The 23533-nt window shown below is 37.7% G+C and overlaps 1 protein-coding gene across 1 annotated transcript in view; it reads right to left on the bottom strand.

Moving 5' to 3' along the window:
• DNAH14 (dynein axonemal heavy chain 14) overlaps positions 1–23533 on the bottom strand; it is a 628991-nt gene that overhangs the window by 60253 nt on the left and 545205 nt on the right. Inside the window, exons 54-60 of the mRNA XM_031935270.1 lie at positions 20167–20307; positions 17942–18157; positions 13646–13876; positions 12964–13085; positions 10404–10648; positions 4972–5390; positions 4698–4896 (exon numbers count right to left, since the gene is read on the bottom strand). Coding sequence (XP_031791130.1) covers positions 4698–4896; positions 4972–5390; positions 10404–10648; positions 12964–13085; positions 13646–13876; positions 17942–18157; positions 20167–20307 — 1573 coding nt within the window. The remainder of the gene's footprint in view (positions 1–4697; positions 4897–4971; positions 5391–10403; positions 10649–12963; positions 13086–13645; positions 13877–17941; positions 18158–20166; positions 20308–23533) is intronic.

Raw genomic sequence — 23533 nt, 5'->3', positions numbered from 1 at the left:
GTGTTGAAATCTCCCATTATTATTGTATGGGAGTCTAAGTCTCTTTGTAACTCTCTAAGGACTTGCTTTATGAATTTGGGTGCTCCTGTATTGGGTGCATATATATTTAGGATAGTTAGCTCTTCCTGTTGAATTGATCCCTTTACCATTATGTAATGGCCTTCTTTGTCTCTTTTGGTCTTTGATGGTTTAAAGTCTGTTTTATCAGAGACTTGGATTGCAACCCCTGCTTTTTTTTGTTTTCCATTTGCTTGGTAGATCTTCCTCCATCCCTTTATTTTGAGCCTATGTATGTCTCTGCATATGAGATGGGTCTCCTGAATACAGCAGACTGATGGGTCTTGACTCTTTATCCATTTTGCCAGTCTGTGTCTTTTAATTGGAGCGTTTAGTCCATTAACATTTAAGGTTAATATTGTTATGTGTGAACTTGATCCTGCCATTATGATATTAACTGGTTATTTTGCTCGTTAGTTGATGCAGTTTCTTCCTAGCCTCGATGGTCTTTACATTTTGGCATGTTTTTGCAATGGCTGGTACTGGTTGTTCCTTTCCATGTTTAGGGCTTCCTTCAGGGTCTCTTGTAAGGCAGGCCTGGTGGTGACAAAATCTCTAAGCATTTGCTTGTCTGTAAAGGATTTTATTTCTACTTCACTGATGAAACTTAGTTTGGCTGGATATGAAATTCTGGGTTGAAAATTCTTTTCTTTAAGAATGTTGAATATTGGCCCCCACTCTCTTCTGGCTTGTAGAGTTTCTGCTGAGAGGTCTGCTGTTAGTCTGATGGGCTTCCCTTTGTGGGTAACCCGACCTTTCTCTCTGGCTGCCCTTAAGATTTTTTCCTTCATTTCAACTTTGGTGAATCTGGCAATTATGTGTCTTGGAGTTGCTCTTCTCAAGGAGTATCTTTGTGGCGTTCTCTGTATTTCCTGAATTTGAATGTTGGCCTGCCCTACTAGGTTGGGGAAGTTCTCCTGGATGATATCGTGAAGAGTGTTTTCCAACTTGGTTCCATTTTCCCCCTCACTTTCAGGCACCCCAATCAGACGTAGATTTGGTCTCTTTACATAATCCCATACTTCTTGCAGGCTTTGTTCATTTCTTTTTCTTCTTTTTTCTTTTGGTTTCTCTTCTCGCTTCATTTCATTCATTTGATCCTCAATCAGTGATACTCTTTCTTCCAGTTGATCGAGTCGGTTACTGAAGCTTGTGGATTTGTCACGTATTTCTCGTGTCTTGGTTTTCATCTCTGTCATTTCATTTATGACCTTCTCTGCATTAATTATTCTAGCTATCAATTCTTCCAGTCTTTTTTCAAGATTTTTAGTTTCTTTGCACTGGGTACATAATTCCTCCTTTGGCTCTGAGAATTTTGATGGACTGAAGCCTTCTTCTCTCATCTCGTCAAAGTCATTCTCTGACCAGCTTTGATCTGTTGCTGGCGATGAGCTACGCTCCTTTGCAGGGGGAGATGCGCTTTTATTTTTTGAATTTCCAGCTTTTCTGCCCTGCTTCTTCCCCATCTTTGTGGTTTTATTTGCTTCTGGTCTTTGATGATGGTGACGTACTGATGGGGTTTTGGTATAGGTGTTCTTCCTGTTTGATAGTTTTCCTTCTAATAGTCAGGACCCTCAGCTGTAGGTCTGTTGGAGATTGCTTGAGGTCCACTCCAGACCTTGTTTGCCTGGGTATCAGCAGCAGAGGTTGCAGAAGATAGAATATTGCTGATCAGCGAGTTTACCTGTCTGATTCTTACTTTGGAAGCTTCCTCTCAGGGGTGTACTCCACCCTGTGAGGTGTGGGGTGTCAGACTGCCCCTAGTAGGGGATGTCTCCCAGTTAGGCTATTCAGGGGTCAGGGACCCACTTGAGCAGGCAGTCTGTCCATTCTCAGATCTCAACCTCCATGTTGGGAGATCCACTGCTCTCTTCAAAGCTGTCAGACAGAGTCGTTTGGGTCTGCACAGGCCTCTGCTGCTTCCCCTTGTGTTTTTTTAGCTGTGCCCTGTCCCCAGAGGTGGAATCTACAGAGACAGGCAGGTTTCCTTGAGCTGCTGTGAGCTCCACCCAGTTCGAGCTTCCCAGAGGCTTTGTTTACCTACTTAAGCCTCAGCAATGGCGGGCACCCCTCCCCCAGCCTCGCTGCTGCCTTGTGGTTTGATCGCAGACTGCTGTGCTAGTAATGAGGGAGGCTCTGTGGCCGTGGGACCCTCCCGGCCGTGGGACCCTCCTGGCCAGGTGTGGGTATAGTCTCCTGGTGTGCCCATTTCCTTAAAGCGCAGTATTGGGGTGGGAATTACCCGATTTTCCAGGTGTTGTGTCTCAGCTCGCCTGGCTAGGAAAAGGGGTTCCCTTCCCCCTTGCACTTCCCAGGTGAGGGAATGCCTCGCCCTGTTTCAGCTCTCGCTGGTTGGGCTGCAGCAGCTGACCAGCACCGATTATCTGGCACTCCCCAGTGAGATGACCTCAGTACCTCTGTTGAAAATGCAGAAATCACCGGTCTTCTGTGTCTCTCGCGCGGGGAGTTGGAGACTGGAGCTGTTCCTATTCGGCCATCTTGCTCTGCCCTTCAGATTTTAGCGTTTTTAGCGACTGTTTTTAGCGACTGTTTCTTCAAGGAATTTCTCTACCCCTTTATCTCTTTTTTCCTTCTTCTGGGAGTGCCATAATGCATATATTGGTCAACTTAATAGCATCCTATAGGTCCTTTAGGCTCTCTTTGCTTTTTAATTTTTTTTTGCTTTTCTGACTCGATAATTTCAAATGATCTGTGTTCAAGTTTGCTGATTCTTTGTTCTGTCTGATTAGGTCTGCTGTTGAACCCTTGTAATAATTTTTCAGTCAGTTTTTGCATTTTTCACCTTCAGAATTTGTTTCATTCTTTTTTATGGTTTTTATGTCTTTGCTGATATTCTCATTTTGTTCATGCATCATTTAACAGACTTTATTTAGTTCTCTGTTATTTATTTATTTATTTTATCTCATTGAGCAACTTTGTGACAGTTATTTTATTTTATTTTATTTTTTATTATACTTTAAGTTCTAGGGTACATGTGCATAACATGCAGGTTTGTTACATATGTATACTTGTGCCATGTTGGTGTGCTGCACCCATCAACTTGTCAGTACCCATCAATTCATCATTTATATCAGGTATAACTCCCCAGTGCAATCCCTCCCCCTTCCCCCCTCCCCATGATAGGCCCCATTGTGTGATGTTCCCCTTCCCGAGTCCAAGTGAACTCATTGTTCAGTTCCCACCTATGAGTGAGAGCATGCGGTGTTTGGTTTTCTCTTCTTGTGATAGTTTGCTAAGAATAATGGTTTCCAGCTGCATCCATGTCCCTACAAAGGACGCAAACTCATCCTTTTTTATGGCTGCATAGTATTCCATGGTGTATATGTGCCACATTTTCTTAATCCAGTCGTAACAGTTATTTTAAATTCCTTGTCAGGCAGCTCATAGATCTGCATTTCTGTGGGACTGGTTTCTGGAGCTTCATTTTGTTCCTTTGATTGGACCATTTCCCCCTGTTTCTTTGTTTGCCTTAATATCTTTTTTTCCGGGGTTGGCATCTGAAAAAACTACCACCTTTCCCAGTCTTTGGTACTGGCTTTGTGAAGGGGAAAACCCTCACCAATCAGCCTAGTTGGAGGTTCTAAGACCTTTTTAACCTTTTCTAGTCCCTTGCTCCTCCTAAATTCTCCCTGTGAAACTGTAGGTCTAATGTGCTGCTTGCATCTGGATTTTAGTGGCTTCCAAACTCCAGTGCCAGTCTTGCCAATATTCTGAGTCAGGCAAGACAAAAACCAGTCCCTTGGGAGGCCCCTAGACAAGCCAGAACACTGGATGCACTGTCTACTCTTTTGTTTCTATCTGAGGAAGGAGCTCTGATATGGGGTATTTCCTGTCAGTTGTACCACATTATACCAAAAAAAGGGAGGAGCATGAATAGGCACGTGTCAAATGATGCAAAATTTCCTACCCCTTTCACTGGAGTCTCTTCTTGGTTTTACAATAGCCTGGATGCTGTAGCTTCTCAACTGATCTCTAGAGTTCTCACAGAAGTATTCTGATCTGTATATTGTTGTTAGCTTGGTATCTCTGTGAAGGAAGGGAGCCTAAAGCATCCTACTCTGCCATTTTGCAGACTTAAAATTTACAAATTACAGCATGACAACGTGAATGTATTTAATATCACTTAAAAATTGAGATGATAAATTCTATGTTATATGTATTTGACCACAGCTTAGATAATAAACATAATAAAAATACAACATAGAAACATTTAAAAGATTCAATAATTAAATAATTGTGTCTAACCTTTTTGGATAAACATGACTTTTGCGTTTCAAATTTTCAAGCAGGTTTTCATAAGAAAGTGAGGGCAACTGTAATTAGGGGGTGGGGGAAGGTTTAACTCCTGAAGGTATCCAATCAGTGTTTATGTTTGGGTTTGCTCCTGTTGACTACCATTAGATATTCTGCTTTGTAGATTAGGATTATAATAAGCATAGCAATTATCATTTATGTATTCATTCATTCATTAAAAAATTATTGAGTAACAGTGGAGGTGCTTGACCTCAAGCTACCTTTACTTTAATCAATTATAGAGGCATTGACTTGGAGCACCTTAGTGGAAGAAAACACACTTTTAATGGACTTTTACTGAATCCAGAATAATAACTTTTACTTACTAGTAAGTCTAGACTGGGATAATGCACTTTTAATATTTATCAATATGCCAGAATATAAAAAGATGTTCCATTCTTCTTCTGGTAGGAATCCAATGTCATCCTCTATTAGATTTCCATTAGCATTATTTTGCATGATTGCAGTGCAAAGCCGAAAAGAGAAGCAAAGTTTATCTTCATTAAATAGAGCTGAAGAAACCACCTATAGGGAAAATATAACATATTAATCCAGTGAGATTAAATAAACAAGTAAAATCCACACTAAAGAATGTCTCACCTTAAAAATACTTTTTGTCAACACATCTATTGCACTTTTAATATGCTTATCTAAGAGATTTTTCTCATTTTCCAAGTTGGGTTCTTTTGAAATATTTATAATCTCATGAACTTCTTTTGGAGACACTTTCTCCCTTTTAAAACTATGTTCTTGTTCTTTGCTTTTGGAAACTACTGACAAAACAAAAACCTGATGAAACCAGTCTAGGGAGAACTGGTACATGTAGTTGATTTGCGTGAGACCAGCTACTAGAAAGTAGAGCAGGGCACCTCGGGTCGCAATGGGGAGATAGTTTTTACGTATTGCTTGAATTTCACTTTCAGCTTTTTTTGTTGCTTCGATGCGCTTTGAAATTTCATTTGATGTCATTTTGGATTTTCTTAAGGTATCTATAATTTCTTCATCATCTAATACGTATCCTAAAGACAAACAAAAAGTGAAGTTAAATAAAGACTATTGTAACAGTAAATGGCTATTTCCTCACTCTGCACTCTTTGTGTAAGGGTTTTTACTGTTGGTTTCTTATTGGCTTTATGTCGGACATGGGCTCTTAAATGAAGTTAGGTAATATTTCTAATAAGAATTTGAGGCCGGGCGCAGTGGCTCAAGCCTGTAATCCCAGCACTTTAGGAGGCCAAGACGGGCGGATCACGAGGTCAGGAGATCGAGACCATCCTGGCTAACACAGTGAAACCCTGTTTCTACTAAAAAAATACAAAAAACTAGCCGGTCGTGGTGGCAGGTGCCTGTAGTCCCAGCTACTCGGGAGGCTGAGGCAGGAGAATGGCGTGAACTTGGGAGGCGGAGCTTGCAGTAGTGAGCTGAGATCCAGCCACTGCACTCTAGTCTGGGCGACAGTGCGAGACTCCGTCTCAAAAAAAAAAAAAAAAAAAAAGAATGTGATTAATAGTATGTACACCTCACTTCCCACTCCCTCATCTCTTTTTTATATTACTTTAGTATTGGTGGATCCTATTTTTATTACAGGCATATAATAAGTAACCATTCCATGATAAGGAATACATTTACAGTGTGACCCACTATACACACAGAATATCAAAATCAATTTTCAAAAAATAACAAGATGCCATTATTTCACGTGATGTGTTCTGATATTTTGTATTCTATTTTATTAAACATATGAAACTGATCATGGCCAATGACACTTATTTCTCAACCCACTAATAGATTGCAACTCACCTTTGGAAAAGCACTTCTCTAGAAAGTACAAATAATAAATCTATTCCCTTCACATATTTAAGGGAGCTCTCAGGTTTCCATTATAAACTCTTCTGTTTTATGGGCTAAACATCCCCATTTTCCTCAACTGCTTTCTTCTTATGATATGATTTTTAGAGCCCTCTTTGATTCTTGCCCTTGGACACATTTTAGTTTGAAACGAGCCTTTTAAAAATGTGGCATCCAGAACTAAACACAGTATTTCAGCTTGATATGACTATTGCTGGGAATAATGAAATTAGTATATTCCACAATCTGTGTACCATATTCTTATTGATGCAGGTGAAGCTTTTACAGGAATGTCTGGACCTAAGTCATGGACCACCTCTCACAGTACTCACCCTACCACACCATTTCCCACAGAGGTTGGGCAGTCACACCAAAGAGAAAATAAGAGGCAATAAGAATGGCTAGTTTTCAGCCAGGTGCAATGGGTAGCTTACAACTGTAATCTCAGCACTTTGGGAAGCCGAGATGGGTGGATCATGAGGTGAAGAGATCAAGACCATCCTGGCCAACATGGTGAAATCCCTTCTCTACTAAAAATACAAAAATTAGCTGGGTGTGGTGGTGCGTGCCTGCAGTCCCAGCTACTTGAGAGGCTGAGGCAGGAGAATCGCTGGGAGGTGTAGGTTGCAGTGAGCTGAGATTGTGCCACTGTACTCCAGCCTGGCAATGGAGCGAAACACCGTCTCAATAAATAAATAAATAAACATAAGAATGGCTAGTTTTCACTATTCACAATAGCAAAGTCATGTAATCAACCTAAATGCCCATCAGTGATAGACTGGATGAAGAAAATGCGGTACATACGATGCAGCCATAAAAAAGAACAAGATCATGTCGTTTGCAGGGACATGGGTGGAACTGGAGGCCATTATCCTCAGCAAACTAACACAGAAACAGAAAACTAAATACTCCATGTTTTCACTTGTAAGTGGGAGCTAAATGATGAGAACACATGGACACATAGAGGGGAACAACATATACAGGAACCTATTAGAGGGTGATGAGTAGCAGGAGGGAGAGAATCAGGAAAAATAACTAATGGGTACTAGGCTTAATACCTGAGTGATGAAATAATCTGTACAACAAATCCCCATGACACAAGTTTACCTATGTAACAAACCTGCACTTGAAGCCCTGAACTTAAAAGTTAAAAAACAAACAAACAAAAAGCCTAGTTTTACTAAATCCTAGAAAGGAGGAGGAAAACCTATGCATATAATCAAGGTGTCTCTTAATTTAGTTTTTTTCCTGAACAATTTTTACTGAAATCACTATTACTCAAAGATCACAGTCTTTAAAAAATACCCAGACTCTACTACAAGGAACAAATGGTAGAGAATAAACAGCAAAGGCACAATAAAAGCATATAGTGCCGTAATGAGTGTTATCTTAAACACCTTTTCATTTAGCTCATGAAATCCATCTTTTGTTCAATTCAGGTGAAGTTTATAGCAAAATATGACTTGTTATATGAGTGGTTCATAAAATGGGAGTGGCTGTGCTTCTGAATCTTGATTGTCACCTTCTATGTATATTATATAATACTTAGATGTTTTGCTCCTTAAGGAATTACCAGCCAATGGCTCCAGTCTTACAAGAAAACCAAAAACCAAAAACCAAAAAACAGATACAGAAGCCATGTTCATGTAGTTAGCCTTATTACTAGAAGCACAATTTATTCATGTGTTATAAAGAAACAGCTTATTAGGTATAATTAACATTGAAAAGGAATAAAGTCAGGTCCTCCAGGCATAAATGTGTATTTAACATTTCATAATAAAAATATGCTTCTAAATGAGGATTTGCCTGTATTTCTAATATAAGATATAATTAAATTTGAGCTCTTTTTTTTTGTAAACATGGTTGCAAAAATTGAGTTACAGACTTTATTTGTCTTAAAAATTCTCCATTTAACACATATCTCTTTTTGGAATTGGGTCAAGACAATGGCATGCTAAGGCAGCAACACTCAGGAGGATCCTAGGAGGAAAGGCATGCCCTCCCCACTACTCTCCCTACTGAAGCTTTTGTTTGTTTGAGGTTTTAAACAAAATGTAAAGTCTCCTAAGGTCTTAATCATTTCCCCAAACTAAGGCAGTTGTATGCCGTAAAAATGTAAGTTCTTTGTCAAAGGTTAAGAACATGCTGAACAAGTCAGTGTTTTCTGCACATCTTAGCAGACCTTACAGAGGCAACACTGGAACTCCTCATCACAGTTATTCTTGTTTCGGTCACAGGTCTCAGCAAGGTGCTGTTACTTGCAGCAATTTGTTAGGGAAGAAATGTCAATATTAAGGTAAATGTCTAACAGTGGGGAGCCACATCCTTTCGGTGGAGAAAGGTGTGTAACCACAATGTGGGAACGGCTCAAATTCATCACTGCACTGATACAAGGCATTGCACTGATAGGAGACAGGCAGATCTGTCTTGCTTCCGGGAAGTCCAAGGCAGCACGGTGAATGTGGTTCCAGCTCTGGATGATAAGGAATGGGCTACCACGTAGTAGCACCTGTGAGCGCTAGCCGAGAGGAGGGGCAAGCGGGCAAATGTGGACCCAGGCTGTGAGGGTTGGGGGTGGCACCCATGGCATCACTGCCTCAAAAGTTCCAGTGTTAACACATAGGTAACATCATCCAAAGTATCTCTCTCTATACATATGTGCAGATAGAAGGGTAAGTAAATGGATTGATAACTAGACAGAATATGCGTGTGTGTGTGTGTTTATGAGAAATGGATCCTACTATAAATACTGTGTTTTAAGTAACTAGTAAATTTACCTTTAATGGAATTAAGAAAAAGAATCAATAGAATTGCTGAATCTCAGATGAACGCTTCTTGAATATAATATATATTAGTTTCTAAAACATTATTCTAAGATTATAAGAAAAGATGATGAAAGCAATGAAAGAATTCAATCTCTATTTTAAAAAATAAAAATACATTTTTCATGTCAAACAGGATGGATTTGGCTTCTTTGCATGAACTGTGAGGTGACTGCACTCAGGTTTCCTTCCACTTTCTGATTCTGGTTGCTCAGTCGGTGAGACTTCATCATCAAGTAGTTTTTGTTTGTTTTGTTTTTAATTCCCTGGGTTCTTTTATGTTTGAAATGGTCAATATTGCTCCCAAGGTATGGGTGCTTCATGCCCTATCAAACTTGGTTTCCTCATCTTTCAAAACTTATGTTCTTAATTATTACTATTGGTAAAATTTTGCCTTTTTTAAAAAAACTAGCTTTTAATTTGTTTTAGTACAGTACAGTCTTTTTTTTTTTTTTTTTTTTAGGCGGAGTTTCATTCTTCTTAACCCAGGCTGGAATGCAATGGCGCCATCTTGACTCACCACAACCTCCACCTTTTGGGTTCAAGCGATTCTCCTGTCTCAGCCTCCTGAGTAGCTGGGATTACAGGCATGCACCACCAAGCCCGGCTGATTTTGTATTTTTAGTAGAGACGGGGTTTCTCCATGTTGGTCAGGCTGGTCTCCAACTCCTGACCTCGGGTGATCCGCCTGCTTCGGCCTCCCAAAGTGTTGGGATTACAGGCGTGAGCCACCGTGCCCGGCCAACAGCATGTTTTAATGGGATATATAAAAGTCACTGGATTGTTTGCTTTTAAAATATCTTTTAGTTATTAAGTCGGGTGTGGTAGCATGCGCTGGTAATCCCAGGTACTCAGGAAGTTGAGGCAGGAGAATCGCTGGAACCCAGGAGGCAGAGGTTGCAGTGAACCAAGATTGCGCCACTGCACTCCAGCCTGGGTGATGGAGTGAGACTGTCTAAAAATAAAATAAAATAAAATAAAAAATAAAACATCTTTTCGTTATTAATACTTGGGGAAAGTCCAATCATTCAGTCTCTGTAATCTAACTTGAGACCTATAACTTCAATGAAGTACAGACATGGGGGGAACTAACTAGACTCTGTAAAATTTGTCTTACAACTTATACCAGTTACAGGGTGGCAAATGTTCTACAACACAATGAGCTAAAGCAAAAGTGGAACTGAGGAACACCAAAATTCACAATGGTTAAGTTTAGAAATGGGGTGATTCACCTACCTTTATCAGTTATCTGGTGGAAATGGAGATTTGGTATTTTTGGCTCAAATTCAAAATTTGGTTCTCATAACTTTTTATTCTATCCATTGCAAAGATCTCTTACTATCACTAAATATCTTGACTTACCTTGTGCTTTCTGCAGTAAATTTAATGTTTTTTCCTCTAGTTCTTCAAGAGTTACGGCATCAAGGGAAATACTCTCCAGTAACTTGGAACGCTGATCTTCTAAATGAGGAACTTCATGAGTTACCACAGTAGACAAGAGTTGATCTTGCAAACCTTGGAATGTTACGGTGAAGTTGATCATAGTAACAAAGTTATAAACTGATGGAAGAAAATGGGGGTTGTCTATTTCTGTAGATAAGTATAACCTAAACATGAGAAAGGCACCAGTTATTCAAAGAACATATAGAAGAAAAAAATGAACAATTTATTTAAAAATACATAAAGCATTTTTCCTGGAAGTACACAAAATTTTTAGTGTTTTTCAGTTTTGTATACAAAGTACACTTTCAATGTATACTATATGAATACATTTGCATTGAAGTCTTAAAAAAATACAACCACCGACTGTGTACATACTATGTTTAGTTTACACATAAGGACAGAGTACAGAAAATGTTAAACAGTAGAAGTTTTGACTTGCCACTAGATCATTGTGAAAACCATGGTTTTTACCCTTAGTGAGTTGAGAAGCCAATGGAGGGATTGGAAGAGTGACAAGGTCTTTTTAAATCAGACTTCTCTAGCAGCTATCTTTTTTTTTTTTTTTTAAATTTCAATAGTTTTAGGGGTAAAGCTACATGGATGAATTGTATGGTGGTGAAGTCTGAAATTTCGGTGCACCCATCACCTGAGCAGTGTACATTGTACCTAAGATGTAGCAGCCATCTTGAGAATAGCCTGGGAGGAGAGGCAGAGGAGCAAGAGGGAAGCTGGGAGACTGGGTAACATGTGAGAAATGATGGTGGCGTGGAGCAGGGTGGTGTCAGTGGCAGTCATAGTGAAGAGTGGGCAGATTAATAAAGCAGAGACAATTCTTCATTCCACTTTATGAAGAGTGAAATTGAAGCTTAATGGTATTAAATAAATTGCCCATATCACATGGCCAGAAAGTGACAGAGTGAGGTTCATCACTGAAGCCTGCCCTCTACAACAGTGCCCTCCAGCACCTTCTCAACACACATTCCTAACATGGGGACCGGGTTATCTACTCAGGAAAATTAGCATTTTTAGCACTGTTACTTCATTAGCATTTTTAGCGTTGTTACTTAATCAAACAAATTATATCCAGCAAGAAAAAAGAATGGGTTAATGCAGTGTTTTCCAAAGTGTAGTCTATACAACACTATTTTCTGGGGAGGGTTTGGTGAATAAAGGGGTTTTAAGTCCTGTAGGACTGTTACCTTTAGCATACTTTAGGAAGCCCTGGGATCTCTTTTTTGAGTGACACCTATTACAGCATGGAAATGTTTTGAGGAGCATACTTTGGAAACTGTTTTATTAACAGAAGAGAGAATTATTATTATCATTATTATTATTTCAGGCAGAGTTTTGCTCTTGTTTCCCAGGCTGGAGTGCAATGGTGCGATCTTGGCTCCCAGGTGCAACCTTCGCCTCCCAGGTTAAAGCGATTCTCCTGCCTCAGACTCCCAAGTAGCTGGGATTACAGGCATGCGCCACCACACCTAAGTAATTTTTTTTTTTTTTTGTATTTAGTAGAGACAGGGGTTTCACCATGTTGGTCAGGCTGGTCTTGAACTCCTGACCTCAGGTGATCCACCTGCCTCAGCTTCCCAAAGTGCTGGGATTACAGGTGTGCACCACCACGCCTGGCCACAGAAGACAGAATTCTAAGGAGTAATAATTTCATGAGAGACTGCAGCCCTGCACAGGGGAGAGGACACACTGACCAACAGGTTTGAGTCAGCACCGCTTGGTAAGGAGTCAGTACGTCAGAATTCCTGGGAATAAGTTAAAAGCACCAGGCTAATGATGGCTAAAGTCTTCTAGTTTCCTTTGCCAATTACTTGCTTACCCAGCAAGGCTCTTATTATAAATGGCCTTTCCTGTGGCTTTGCCTACAAGGAGAGAATGCCCATGAAAAATTCAAACAACTTATTTCTTGGGAGTCACATTTTTATGGTAATCAAATCTATGTAACAGTGCTGTGTGAAATTGGCTAGTGCGAGTCCATTTCCTGGAGTCTCTTCACTGCTGGGAACATGGATATAATGCTTTTTACCTTCCTAGGCAAAAATCTCTTTTTGCTCTAGATATTAAATATAGATTTTGTGTGTGTGTGTGTGTGTTTTAAAAAGGCAGAAACTATTCTCGCCCAAATAAAATGTTAGGTAAACAGAACAAATAGAGCTTCTCCAGATGAAGCAGAGCCAGGCTTCTTGCTTGCTCCTCTCTGCATAGCTTCTGAAGACTCCTCATAAAACCCACAGGTTTCATCATACACAGTTTGAAAAGTGTTGGTTTGGAGTGACTTGATACAAAGCGGTTATCTTTTCTGTATACTGATGAATACTTCTGCCAACACAAAAACAAACAGAATATTCCAAAGACAATCTTACTTTTTCCTCCATGTAGAAGCTTAACAGGACTGAATACAAGGCATTCAATATTATTTATCTTAAAAAGCATACACATTTGACTCAATTTAGCTGTGGCACATTACCTAAAATTTGAATTGTATTCGATCTCAGCATCACCAACCCTTATGAAATAGTGTCCTTTTTTCTGATAGATATCCTTTTTCAGAATTGCCTTTAAGCCTGGAGCTAATGTCTCAAGGAGATTCTGAAAAACCCAATAGACAAAAATAAGAAAAATCATCTTAAAACAAATTGGTTGAAAAAAAAAAAAAGCAGCATTAAAACATTTAAATGTTGAGTTAGAAAGAATGAATAAGACCTAGTATTTCATAGCACAACAGGGTGACTATAGTCAATAATAATTTAATTGTACATTTAAAAATAACTAAGAGTATAATTGGATTGTTTGTAACAAAAGATAATGCTCAAGGGAATGGATACTCCTTTCTGCATGATGTGATTACACATTGTATGCCTGTTTCAAAACCATCTCATATACCCCATAACTATATACACCTACTATGTACCGACAAAAATTAAAATTAAAAAATTTGTTTTATTAAATATCTGGACTCCAGTGAAAGACAGCTGTAAGAGAACTGAGCATTGAAAACTCACTCTCTGTCTCTAAGTATATATGTGTGTATATCTGTTATTATTTTTCCCCTGACAGTTATGTGTCACTGAAAACTTTTAGCCTTTATGCTCAGTGCATACAACATATGTATCAGCTGCAAGAGAAATTAGGCCATACTGCCCACTTACCTGCAGGAGGACACTCCCTCCTGTCTTCATAGCATTTTCAATTTTTTTGGTGTAATTGCTGTCTTCAATGGAGAGCTTCTGCAGCCTGGATCCTTCCATCTGACGGATCCAGTTGTGAGCTTGCTTATGTGGGTCAATCAGCAGTGGCCACTGCTGGCCATTCTTGATCAAGATGGCATTCTCTACTGAATACTGACCATGAGGCAGTCCCTGATTATGCCATCGGCTGATCTGCAATGAAATTATTAGTACTTTCACTATTTTGTAAATGTCTTCACATCTTTAGTATCCTACAGGGTACTAAAAGATCCTATAGAATCACTGCCTTTAGAAAAAGAAATAATGCTTAAAAATGCTATGGAAATGAACAGTTTAAAGAAACAGATATGAAATTTTTGGGAAGGTGAGTAATTATGCACTAAATTACATTTTTGTGTTCAACAATAAGGACATTATAATGCCCATCACAACAAAGATGCCATGGGGGACACAAAGGAAATAAGATACAGCACCTGCTTCTAAGGCTCTTAGACTCTAATGCATATATGAAATATGCAATAATACAGAATTATACAAATATAATAACAGCCACTCTATTTTGCACCTACCAACTGCCAACCACACATACATATATACTAGGTAGTGAAATTACTATAATAACCCTTATTTCTAAGATGGAGGAACTGAGGCTAAAAGATGTTAGATACTTGCCTAAGGTTATACTGTCAGAATAAGAAGCAGAGCTACCATTTGACTCAGAAGCTGACTTCAAGCCTGATAAGCTTTGACTCTTTACATGGCCTCTCTTTTCCTGCCACTCCAATTTCATGGCAGTATCAGCAGGTTGGGAGAAAAAGGCCAAGAAGCCTATGGAGGTAAGAGTAGAAACAGGACACCAAGCAAACCCTCCAGCAAAAGGTAGCAGGGGTCTCCCCAGGAGAAGCCAAACATACTTTTTAGTTTGGGAATAGAGGAAAGTTTTTTCATTTATGCCTGTGAAGAACTGCATGCTCTCAAATTCTATGTAAAAGGAAATAGGACAGATGATGAAGAATCCTGAAAAATAGAAGTATTGCTATTGATTGGAGTGTAGATTGCATCTGAATACAGGCAAAGAAGACAGGAGTAAACATGATTGTGGTGAGAGAAACATGCCCTGAGCCCAACAGCAAAGAAGAGTTTCTATTTTCAAAAATGAATCATTCTCCTGACTTTTATGCTTTTCTTTATTATTTTACCTACATATGTATTCCTAAATACGATAGTTTAGTTTTGCTCATTTTTGAACTGTAGATAAGTGAAATCTTCCATCTTTTTCTGTGTCTAGCTTTAATTCTTGTTGTGTTGCTTGAGGTCTCTCTACATATATACATATATATGTGTAGTCTTATACATATATGTATATGTGTATATATGAATATATGTGGGATTACACTGAATCTATAGGTCTAGTAACTTTAGAATATTGAGTTTTCCAGTTCATGAACTTGGTATAACTCTTCATTTATTTAAGTTTCTTAAAATGCATCTCAGTATTTTATAGTTTTCTTTCTATAAATTTTTCACATTTTTTGAGATTCATTCTGATGTGCAAAAGATGTGTTTTAGATACCATTTTAGGTCATTGGTATCTAAAAACATTGTACACTACTGTTGCTGAAGAGAAATGCAATTTGACTTTGTTAATTTCAGAAAGTTTGCTAAATGTTTATTAATTCTCATGATATATCTATAGGTTCTCTTGGATTTTATAAGCACATAATATATCACCTCCAAAAATTTATGTTTTTATTCAATGTTAATATCTTTTTTCCCCTTGCCTTACTTCACTGCCCAGACGCTCCAGTAAACACAAGTGGAGATAGTGAACATCCCTTTGTCATCTTCCCAATCTCAAAAGAAAATCTTTCACCAGTGTGTCATTTTAAAGTTTCTGATTTCAATTTTGTTCTGCAGTTATCTTAGGACTATATTTCCTAATTTCAAAAATATGGGGATTTTCAAAGTATCTTTTAATTATTGACTTCTAGCTTAACTACACTTTGATCAGATACCATATTCTGTAGGAGTTCAGTCCTCTGACATTTGGTCAAACTTGATTTGTGGCCTGTTATATGGTCAATTTTGGCAGTTCTATGTGTGTTTGCATATAATGTGTCAGCTGCAGGTATAGGCTACGGTGCTCTATATATTCCCATTCAGTCCATTTGTTGATCATGTTGTTCAAAGCTTCTCTATTCTTACCGATTTTGTGTGCTTGTTCTGAGTTACAGAAAGAAGGGTATTAAAATCCTTCACTGTGATTGTAGATTTGTCTATTTTTTCCCTATAGTTCTTTTAATATTTGCTTTATATTATTTGAGATAATGTTATTAGGTACAAATTTAGAATTGTTAACATTTGCTTGGAGAATTAAGTAAATTCCTATTGTAAAGTGAGCTTAAGTCTAGTAATCCTTTATGCCTTAACATCTATTTTGTCCTTTTGTTTTTGTAATCTACGGTAAATGCTCTCCCATTTCTGACTCTCAACTTTTCTTTATGTTTTAGATGTGTCTTTTATAAATAACGTATATTTTATTTTATAAATAATGTATGTTTTCTATTTTGTGCTTTGGTTTATACTGTTACATAGTCTTATAACTTTATATATGAGGTTTGCTTGAGGTCTCTACATATATACATATATAGTCATATACATATATGTATAAATATGAATATATATGTATGTATATATCTATGTATACATATAGGTATATGTATATATGTATGTACACACATAATACATACATGCATGTACATATGTGTATATATGTATATACATTAGGTATGTATAGTATATATGTATAGTCATAACTTTATGAGGATTTCTTGAGGTCTCTCTACATATACAGTATACACATATGCTATATGTATACATATATATAATATATATACACACATCCACACATACATATGTAGAGAGAGAGAGACAGAGACTTGGCCTGTCTCCCATGCTGGAGTGCAATGGCATGATCATGCCTCACTGCAGCCTTGACCTCCTGGACTCAAGTGATCCTTTCACCTCAGCCTCCTAAGTAGTTAGGACTATAGGCATGTGCCACCATTGTGCACGTGCAATCATTGCAATGATTGTGATCTATCATTACAATTACTACTGCTGTTCTCAAGCTGTGGCTGTACAAAAGTTAATAATGGATAATATTGAAAAATAAACTGTTTTCTGAGAGGAAAATTAATCTTATTCTTGGGTTTGCTAATAGTGTCATATTTGCTAAGACAGATAAAATCCTTTGTGTAACAAAGCAAGACAATTGTTTTTTCTTTTAGAGACAGGGTTTTCTCTTAGTAGCCTAGGCTGGAATGCAAGGGCACCATCATAGCTCACTGCAGCCTTGATCTCTTGGGCTCATGTGATCCTCCCACCTCAGCCTTCCAAGTGGCTTAGGCTTAGGATGACAGGCATGTGGCACCATGCTCAGTAATTTTTTTTTTTTTTTTAGACAGGGTCTTGCTACATTGCCCAGGTTGGCTATTTTTAAATTTTTTTGTAGAGACAGGCTGGTCTTGAATTCCTAGGCTCAAGAGTTCCTCCTATCTGGGCGTCCTAAAGTTCTGGCATTACAGGCATGAGCCACCGCACCTGGCCACAATCTTAGACTTGTTACTGGAACATTTAGTCCATTTACACCTAATGTAATAACTGTTATATTTGAGTTTAAATTGGTTATTAGCATTATGAAAATGTGAAGACAGTATTTGTTTCTAAGATTTTGTAGGTTGCATGGTCAATTTAAGGGAAATTATCAGTGGGGATCCAATCTAAAATTACTCTCGGAGGATTAACAAAAGCTAGGTGCATTTCTCTTTTATCCTTTGAACATCAGCATAGGATTTACATAAACAGACAATAAGTATCTAAGTTAATAAATGTAGTTCCATAGTTTTGGCTGTGTCTAAGAACACTCCCTGTGGTTCAACAAGTTCAATTGTATTAAATGAAAGAGGTTTCAGAGAGAGAAATTGCCTATATTCATTGAGACAGGGTAATAGGATTACGGTGGGAAAAGGGATATTTTGTGACTTTTGCTCAGTAAGAGAAATGGGAGAGTTACAACTTATTGAGGCATTAGGGCTATAAATACAAAAAATTAAGACCTGAAACAAACTATTAACAAAATATTTTCATTTATCAAAATAATTTTGGGACAACATCCAAGCCCAAAACTACACATACAGCTAAAACCCAAATCAACAATAATAGCCACTTAACTGGATAATAGAAATATGTTATTACCTCATATTTTTGTGCCATAACTTTAATTAAAGAGAAGTTGGAAGACAAAGAAATGCCATTTTCAATGCAGAAAGTCTCCCATTTATTCACAATCAATTGGCGAAATTCTGGTGTTAAAATTCCACTGTATACAATGCATGCTGCTGAAAGAAGTATGTCACCCAAAATTCCTTCTAATTTGTTATCTATTTGATTGATTGTTTCTTGCCATCGAGTCTAAATGTTAAAATGGAAATGAGTTACTCTATATAAAATATATTATCATAAGATATTTTAAAATTAATGATCTCCAGGTTGGATCTGTCATTGCAATTACTACTGCTGTTCTCAAGCTGTGGCTGTATCAAAGTTAACAATGGATAATATTGAAAAATAAACTGCTTTCTGAGGAAAAAATTAGTCTTATTCTTGAGTTTGCTAATAGTGTCATATTTGCTAAGATAAATACACATTTAAAATCCTTTGTGTAATAAAACAGGACAATTTTTTTTTCTTTTAGAGACAAGGTCTTCTCTTAGTAGCCTAGGCTGGACAGCCTTGACCTCTTGGGCTCATGTGATCCTCCTCCCACCTCAGCCTTCTGAGTGGCTTAGGATGACAGGCATGTGCCACCATGCCAGTTATTTATTTATTTATTTATTTATTTTTAGAGACAGGGTCTTGCTACATTGCCCAGGTTGGTCTTAACTCTTGATCTCAAGCAATCCTCCAGCCTTGGCCTCCCAAAGAGCTGGGATTACAGACATGAGCCACCAGGCCCAGCCAAAGCAGGACAGTTTATAAAGTATCAATTTATTATAATATACTATTAATAGTATTCAACAACAACAATAATAATAACAACAACAACCCATATTTACTGAATCTTTACTTATCTGCCAGGCATTTTACTTTGAAAACTTCATTTGACACCGCATTTGAAGTTGAGTTTAGAGAAGTTAAACAACTTGGTCAAGATCACTAAGCTTCTAAGGGGTGTAGCTGGGCTCTGAACCCATATTCTCTGGTTGTATATGGCCTCTTTGATCATGCATGTGCTTAACTGGTCGATAAATAAAGCATGTTAAGCAAGAGCCCTCTTTTCTGGTGCTCACCATCTGGGACATGCTGATGTTCCACTGCCTCTCAATCTATACACTTGACTCTCAGGGACATCCATCTGCTTCTGAGAGCTATCATCTCCCTTTGATTGGTCTGTTTTCACAAAATCCTTACTCTTGACCTTCTATGATGTGTATGTATTTAAAAAATTAAATTAAATTAAAATTATCTTGAGAATTTTATAGCATCCATCCTTTGAGATAGCTGAGGTGTAACTAAACTGAGATTCTAGTTGGCTTACTAGAGATTCAACCATAGAGAAGCCAGATGAACCAGAGGAGAAGTAAAAAGATGAGCTAAAAGGGTTCAGAATTCAGAAGGCTGACAGAACAAAAGAAAATTTTCTTTTTCGGCTGCTCTGCCTATGGAGTAGCCATTCTTTATTCCTTTACTTTCTTAATAAACCTACTTTCACTTAAAAAAAAAAAGAGATAGGCCGGGCGCGGTGGCTCAAGCCTATAATCCCAGTACTTTGGGATGCCGAGACGGGCGGATCACGAGGTCAGGGGATCAAGACCATCCTGGCTAACACGGTGAAACCCTGTCTCTACTAAAAACTACAAAAAACCAGCCGGGCGAGGTGGCAGGCGCCTGTAGTCCCAGCTACTCGGGAGGCTGAGGCAGGAGAATGGCGCGAGCCCGGGAGGCGGAGCTTGCAGTGAGCTGAGATCCGGCCATTGCACTCCAGCCTGGGCGACAGAGCGAGACTCCGTCTCAAAAAAAAAAAAAAAAGAGAGAATTTTCTTTTTCTTTCCTAATGACATCTTCTCCTTTGTGGTTCCACCATGTTTTATATGTTCAGCTTGGGTTGTCCCAGTGCTGGAAAAGGAAAACTAATGACATTTTCATTGAAAGGTTTACTTTGGGCCTCATCAGACAAAAGTGTGCTGATGTCTTCAGAACAGGAAATAATGTCAGATACTTGTAGTCTGTTACTTCTGTTTTGAGACTACTCAAACAGGATTTCTTTATGTGAATAGGATATCTACTGATCCCAATAAGAAACTGGATAGTAAGATAGCTTTAGAAGATATATGATACAGCCTGCAGTGAAAATAACATCTTGGGGGTTGTTGGGCCCAGTAGAAATTATGGAGGAGTTATAAGACCAAAGAAAGTCCTGCCTTCTCATCTTCCAGGACAGTTAGTAAGACTGACGCGCACTGAAAGCGCCTGCTGGCCATTTTTTTCCGATTTGCTAATAGTTGTTTCTCAGCAACGGTATCTTTGTAAGCTGCCTGTAAAAACAGCAAATGTTCTTCAACCTGAAAGATAATTAATTCATTATTGAGAAAAATATCTTACTCTCATTTTGCTTCAAGACTTTGTCTGTCATTTGTATAAATATAGTGTTACCATTTCATTTTCACATCCTGGAAAATCTTTCTGGAAGGATTATATTACCAATGAAAATGGACATTGTAGAAATGAAATGATTCATTGATATTGAAATTCGTTTATTTTTAAATGCCATCTTGCTTCTTTAATAGGCTTTTTTTTTTTTTTACAATCCTAGCACTTGTAGATTCATCAGTCTCTGATTTATTTTTCGCAAATAAAATTTTATACCTTATTTAGATTCTTTTTCTAAGAAAATGGTTGAACTTTTTTTCACCTCAGATGTACTGAACAGATCAGGGGACTGAATGAATTTTTTAATGTAAGCTGTATGATGAATCAACTGTTAAACCATCCTTACAGTGTTAGTTGAAAACATGTTTTCATGAATAGCTGACAAAATAATTTTTTATTTTTATTTGTGGGTACATAGTAGGTATATATATATTTAGGGGGTACATGAGATATTTTGATACAGGCATGCAATGTGTAATCATCACATCATGGAGAAGGGGGTATCCATCCCCTCGAGCGTTTATCCTTTGTGTTACAAACAATCCAATTATACTCTTTAAGTTATTTTAAGTGTACAATTAAATTATTATTGACTATAACCACTCTGTTGCTCTATCATGTACTAGGTCTTATTCATTCTCTCTATTTTTCGTATCCATTAACCATCCTTACCTCCCTCATACCTTCCCACTACCCTTCCCAGCCTCTGGTAATCATCTTTCTGCCCTCTATCTCCATGAGTTCAATTGTTTTGATTTTTAGATCTCACAAGTAAGTGAAAACATGCCATGTTTGTCTTTCTGCGCCTGGCTTATTTCACTTGTATAATGACCTCCAGTTCCACCAATGTTGTTGCAAATGACAGGATCTCATTCTTTTTAATGGTTGAATAATACTCCATTGTGTATAAGCACAATATTTTCATTATCCATTCATCTGTTGATGGACACTTAGGTTACTTCCAAATTTTGACTATCGTGAACAGTGCTGCAACAAACATGGAAGTGCAGTTATCTCTTCAATATACTGAGTTCCTTTCTTTTGGGTATATACCTAGCAGCGGAATTGCTGGATCATATGGTAGCTCTATTTTTAGTTTTTTGAGGAACCTCCGAACTGTTCTCCATAGGGGTTGTCCTAGTTTATGTTCCCACCAGCAGTGTATAAGGGTTCCCTTTTCTCCACATCCTTATCAGCATGTGGTTATTGCCTGTCTTTTGGATAAAAGCCATTTTAATTAGGGTGAGATGATACCTCTTTGTAGTTTTATTTGCATTTCTCTGATGATCAGTGATATTGAGCACCTTTTTATATGCCTGTTTGCCATTGGTATGTCTTCTTTTGAGAAGTATCCATTCAAGCCTTTTACTCATTTTCAAATTGGATTATTTGATTTTTTTCTATAGAGATGTTTGAGCTCCTTATATATTCTGGTTTTTCATCCCTTGTCAGATGGGTAGTTTGCAAATAATTTCTCCTATTCTGTGGGCTGTCTCTTCACTTTGTTGAGTGTTTCCTTTACTGTGCAAAAGCTTTTTAACTCAATGTGAATCCATTAGCCCGTGTTTGCTTTGGTTACCTGTGCTTGTGGGGTGTTACTAAGAAATTTTTGCCCAGACCAATGTTCTGGAGATTTTCCCCAATGTTTTATCATAGAAGTTTCATAGTTTGAGGTATTAGATTTAAATCTGTAATTCATTTTGATGTAATTTTTGTGTATGGTAAGAGATAGGGGTCTAGTTTCATTCTTCTGGATATAGATATCCAGCACCATTTATTGAAGAGATGGTTTTTTCCCCCAAAATAATTTTCTTAAATTATCACTTACCTTGATTACACCACTGCTCAAAAGCATTTGGTGAATTCTTATGGAAATAATGGATTAAGGATATATTCCAGAGTTTTGGCTGTCAACCAATGCCTCCACAACCTGACCCCAACCTTCCTTCCCGATTTCATTCCCTTTATCACTCCTTTCCAATTATATTACTCTTTATCCAAATTGGTTTATTCCTTATCTCCCCAACATTCCTTAAGCTTCTTGTCTCTGGGATTTGGCTCACATCCTTTATACCTTGGCCCTTCCCTTAAAGGGGTATAAATCCTAGGCAAATATTCTGTAATATCCTGATCAACTTCCAGCTGCCATGAAGTCTCAACCTTGTCAAATCTACACTGATGTTTGTTTATAACAGTTGTTTGAGAAGTAATTTTAAGTTTCCTGATATCATCTCTTGGATTGTGGTCTTACAGTCTTACCTTTATGTTGAGGGTTTAGCATGGAGACCTGAACATGGTATGTACAACACAATTATAAAGACAAAATTGTGCTTATTATGATTTGTAATTTCTCTTTAAGATGCTATCCTGGTGAAAATATATACCTAATTATATACCTAATTTATATGTGTGTGTGTGTGTAATATATATATGCTACTTTTGGCATGTTTAATGATTTAGAATTTATTCCTGGCTCACCCATAACAATTATGAGTTGTTTGCACTTTCATATGTTATGTTGTTTTTGTCTGCTTGCTCAATCACTCATTTCGATTCCTTTGAGAAAACTCCTCTCATGTTACTTACGATCCAGTGAGTTATTTAAATATTAACGTATGGGGCCTATTGATTAACTTAAATATATGAAATGTTCTATTATATGATGAGCATTGCAGTCCCCAAAGGTAATGCTTTTGATGAATGCTCATGTGATTTAATAAGTTCTGGCATTGTTTTTTCCCCCAAAGTTCCTTAGATTTTCCCCAAAATTTTTTTTTATATTAGGATCCAGGCAAACAAAAGACCTATTTTTAAGTGGAAGGACGTATGTACCTGAGTGAGGAGAAAATTTCCATGAAGGGCTTAAAACTGATGGAGGTAACTACTAAGCTAAATTTTAAAATATTAAGTGTAAAAAATATACATTTTAAGTATATTGATTGGATTTTAATGAGTTAAAATACTAGAAACTTCTCATGAAGGCTGTGGTTGAGAGACGGAAAGTAATGTGGCTCTGGCTGGAATGTACAGTTTGTCTTTTTCTCCCTACCATTTAAAAATATTGTAATTAAAAACAAATGACAGTGTTATAAATACATTCTCCACTGGCCTTTTATTTCTGCTGAGAAATATGCTGTT

Source organism: Piliocolobus tephrosceles, chromosome 1 (genome assembly GCF_002776525.5).
Source record: "Piliocolobus tephrosceles isolate RC106 chromosome 1, ASM277652v3, whole genome shotgun sequence".
NCBI classification, from domain to species: Eukaryota; Metazoa; Chordata; class Mammalia; order Primates; family Cercopithecidae; genus Piliocolobus; species Piliocolobus tephrosceles.
Note: the sequence above shows the minus strand (reverse complement) of the source record. Positions and strands in the feature narration are given on the sequence as shown.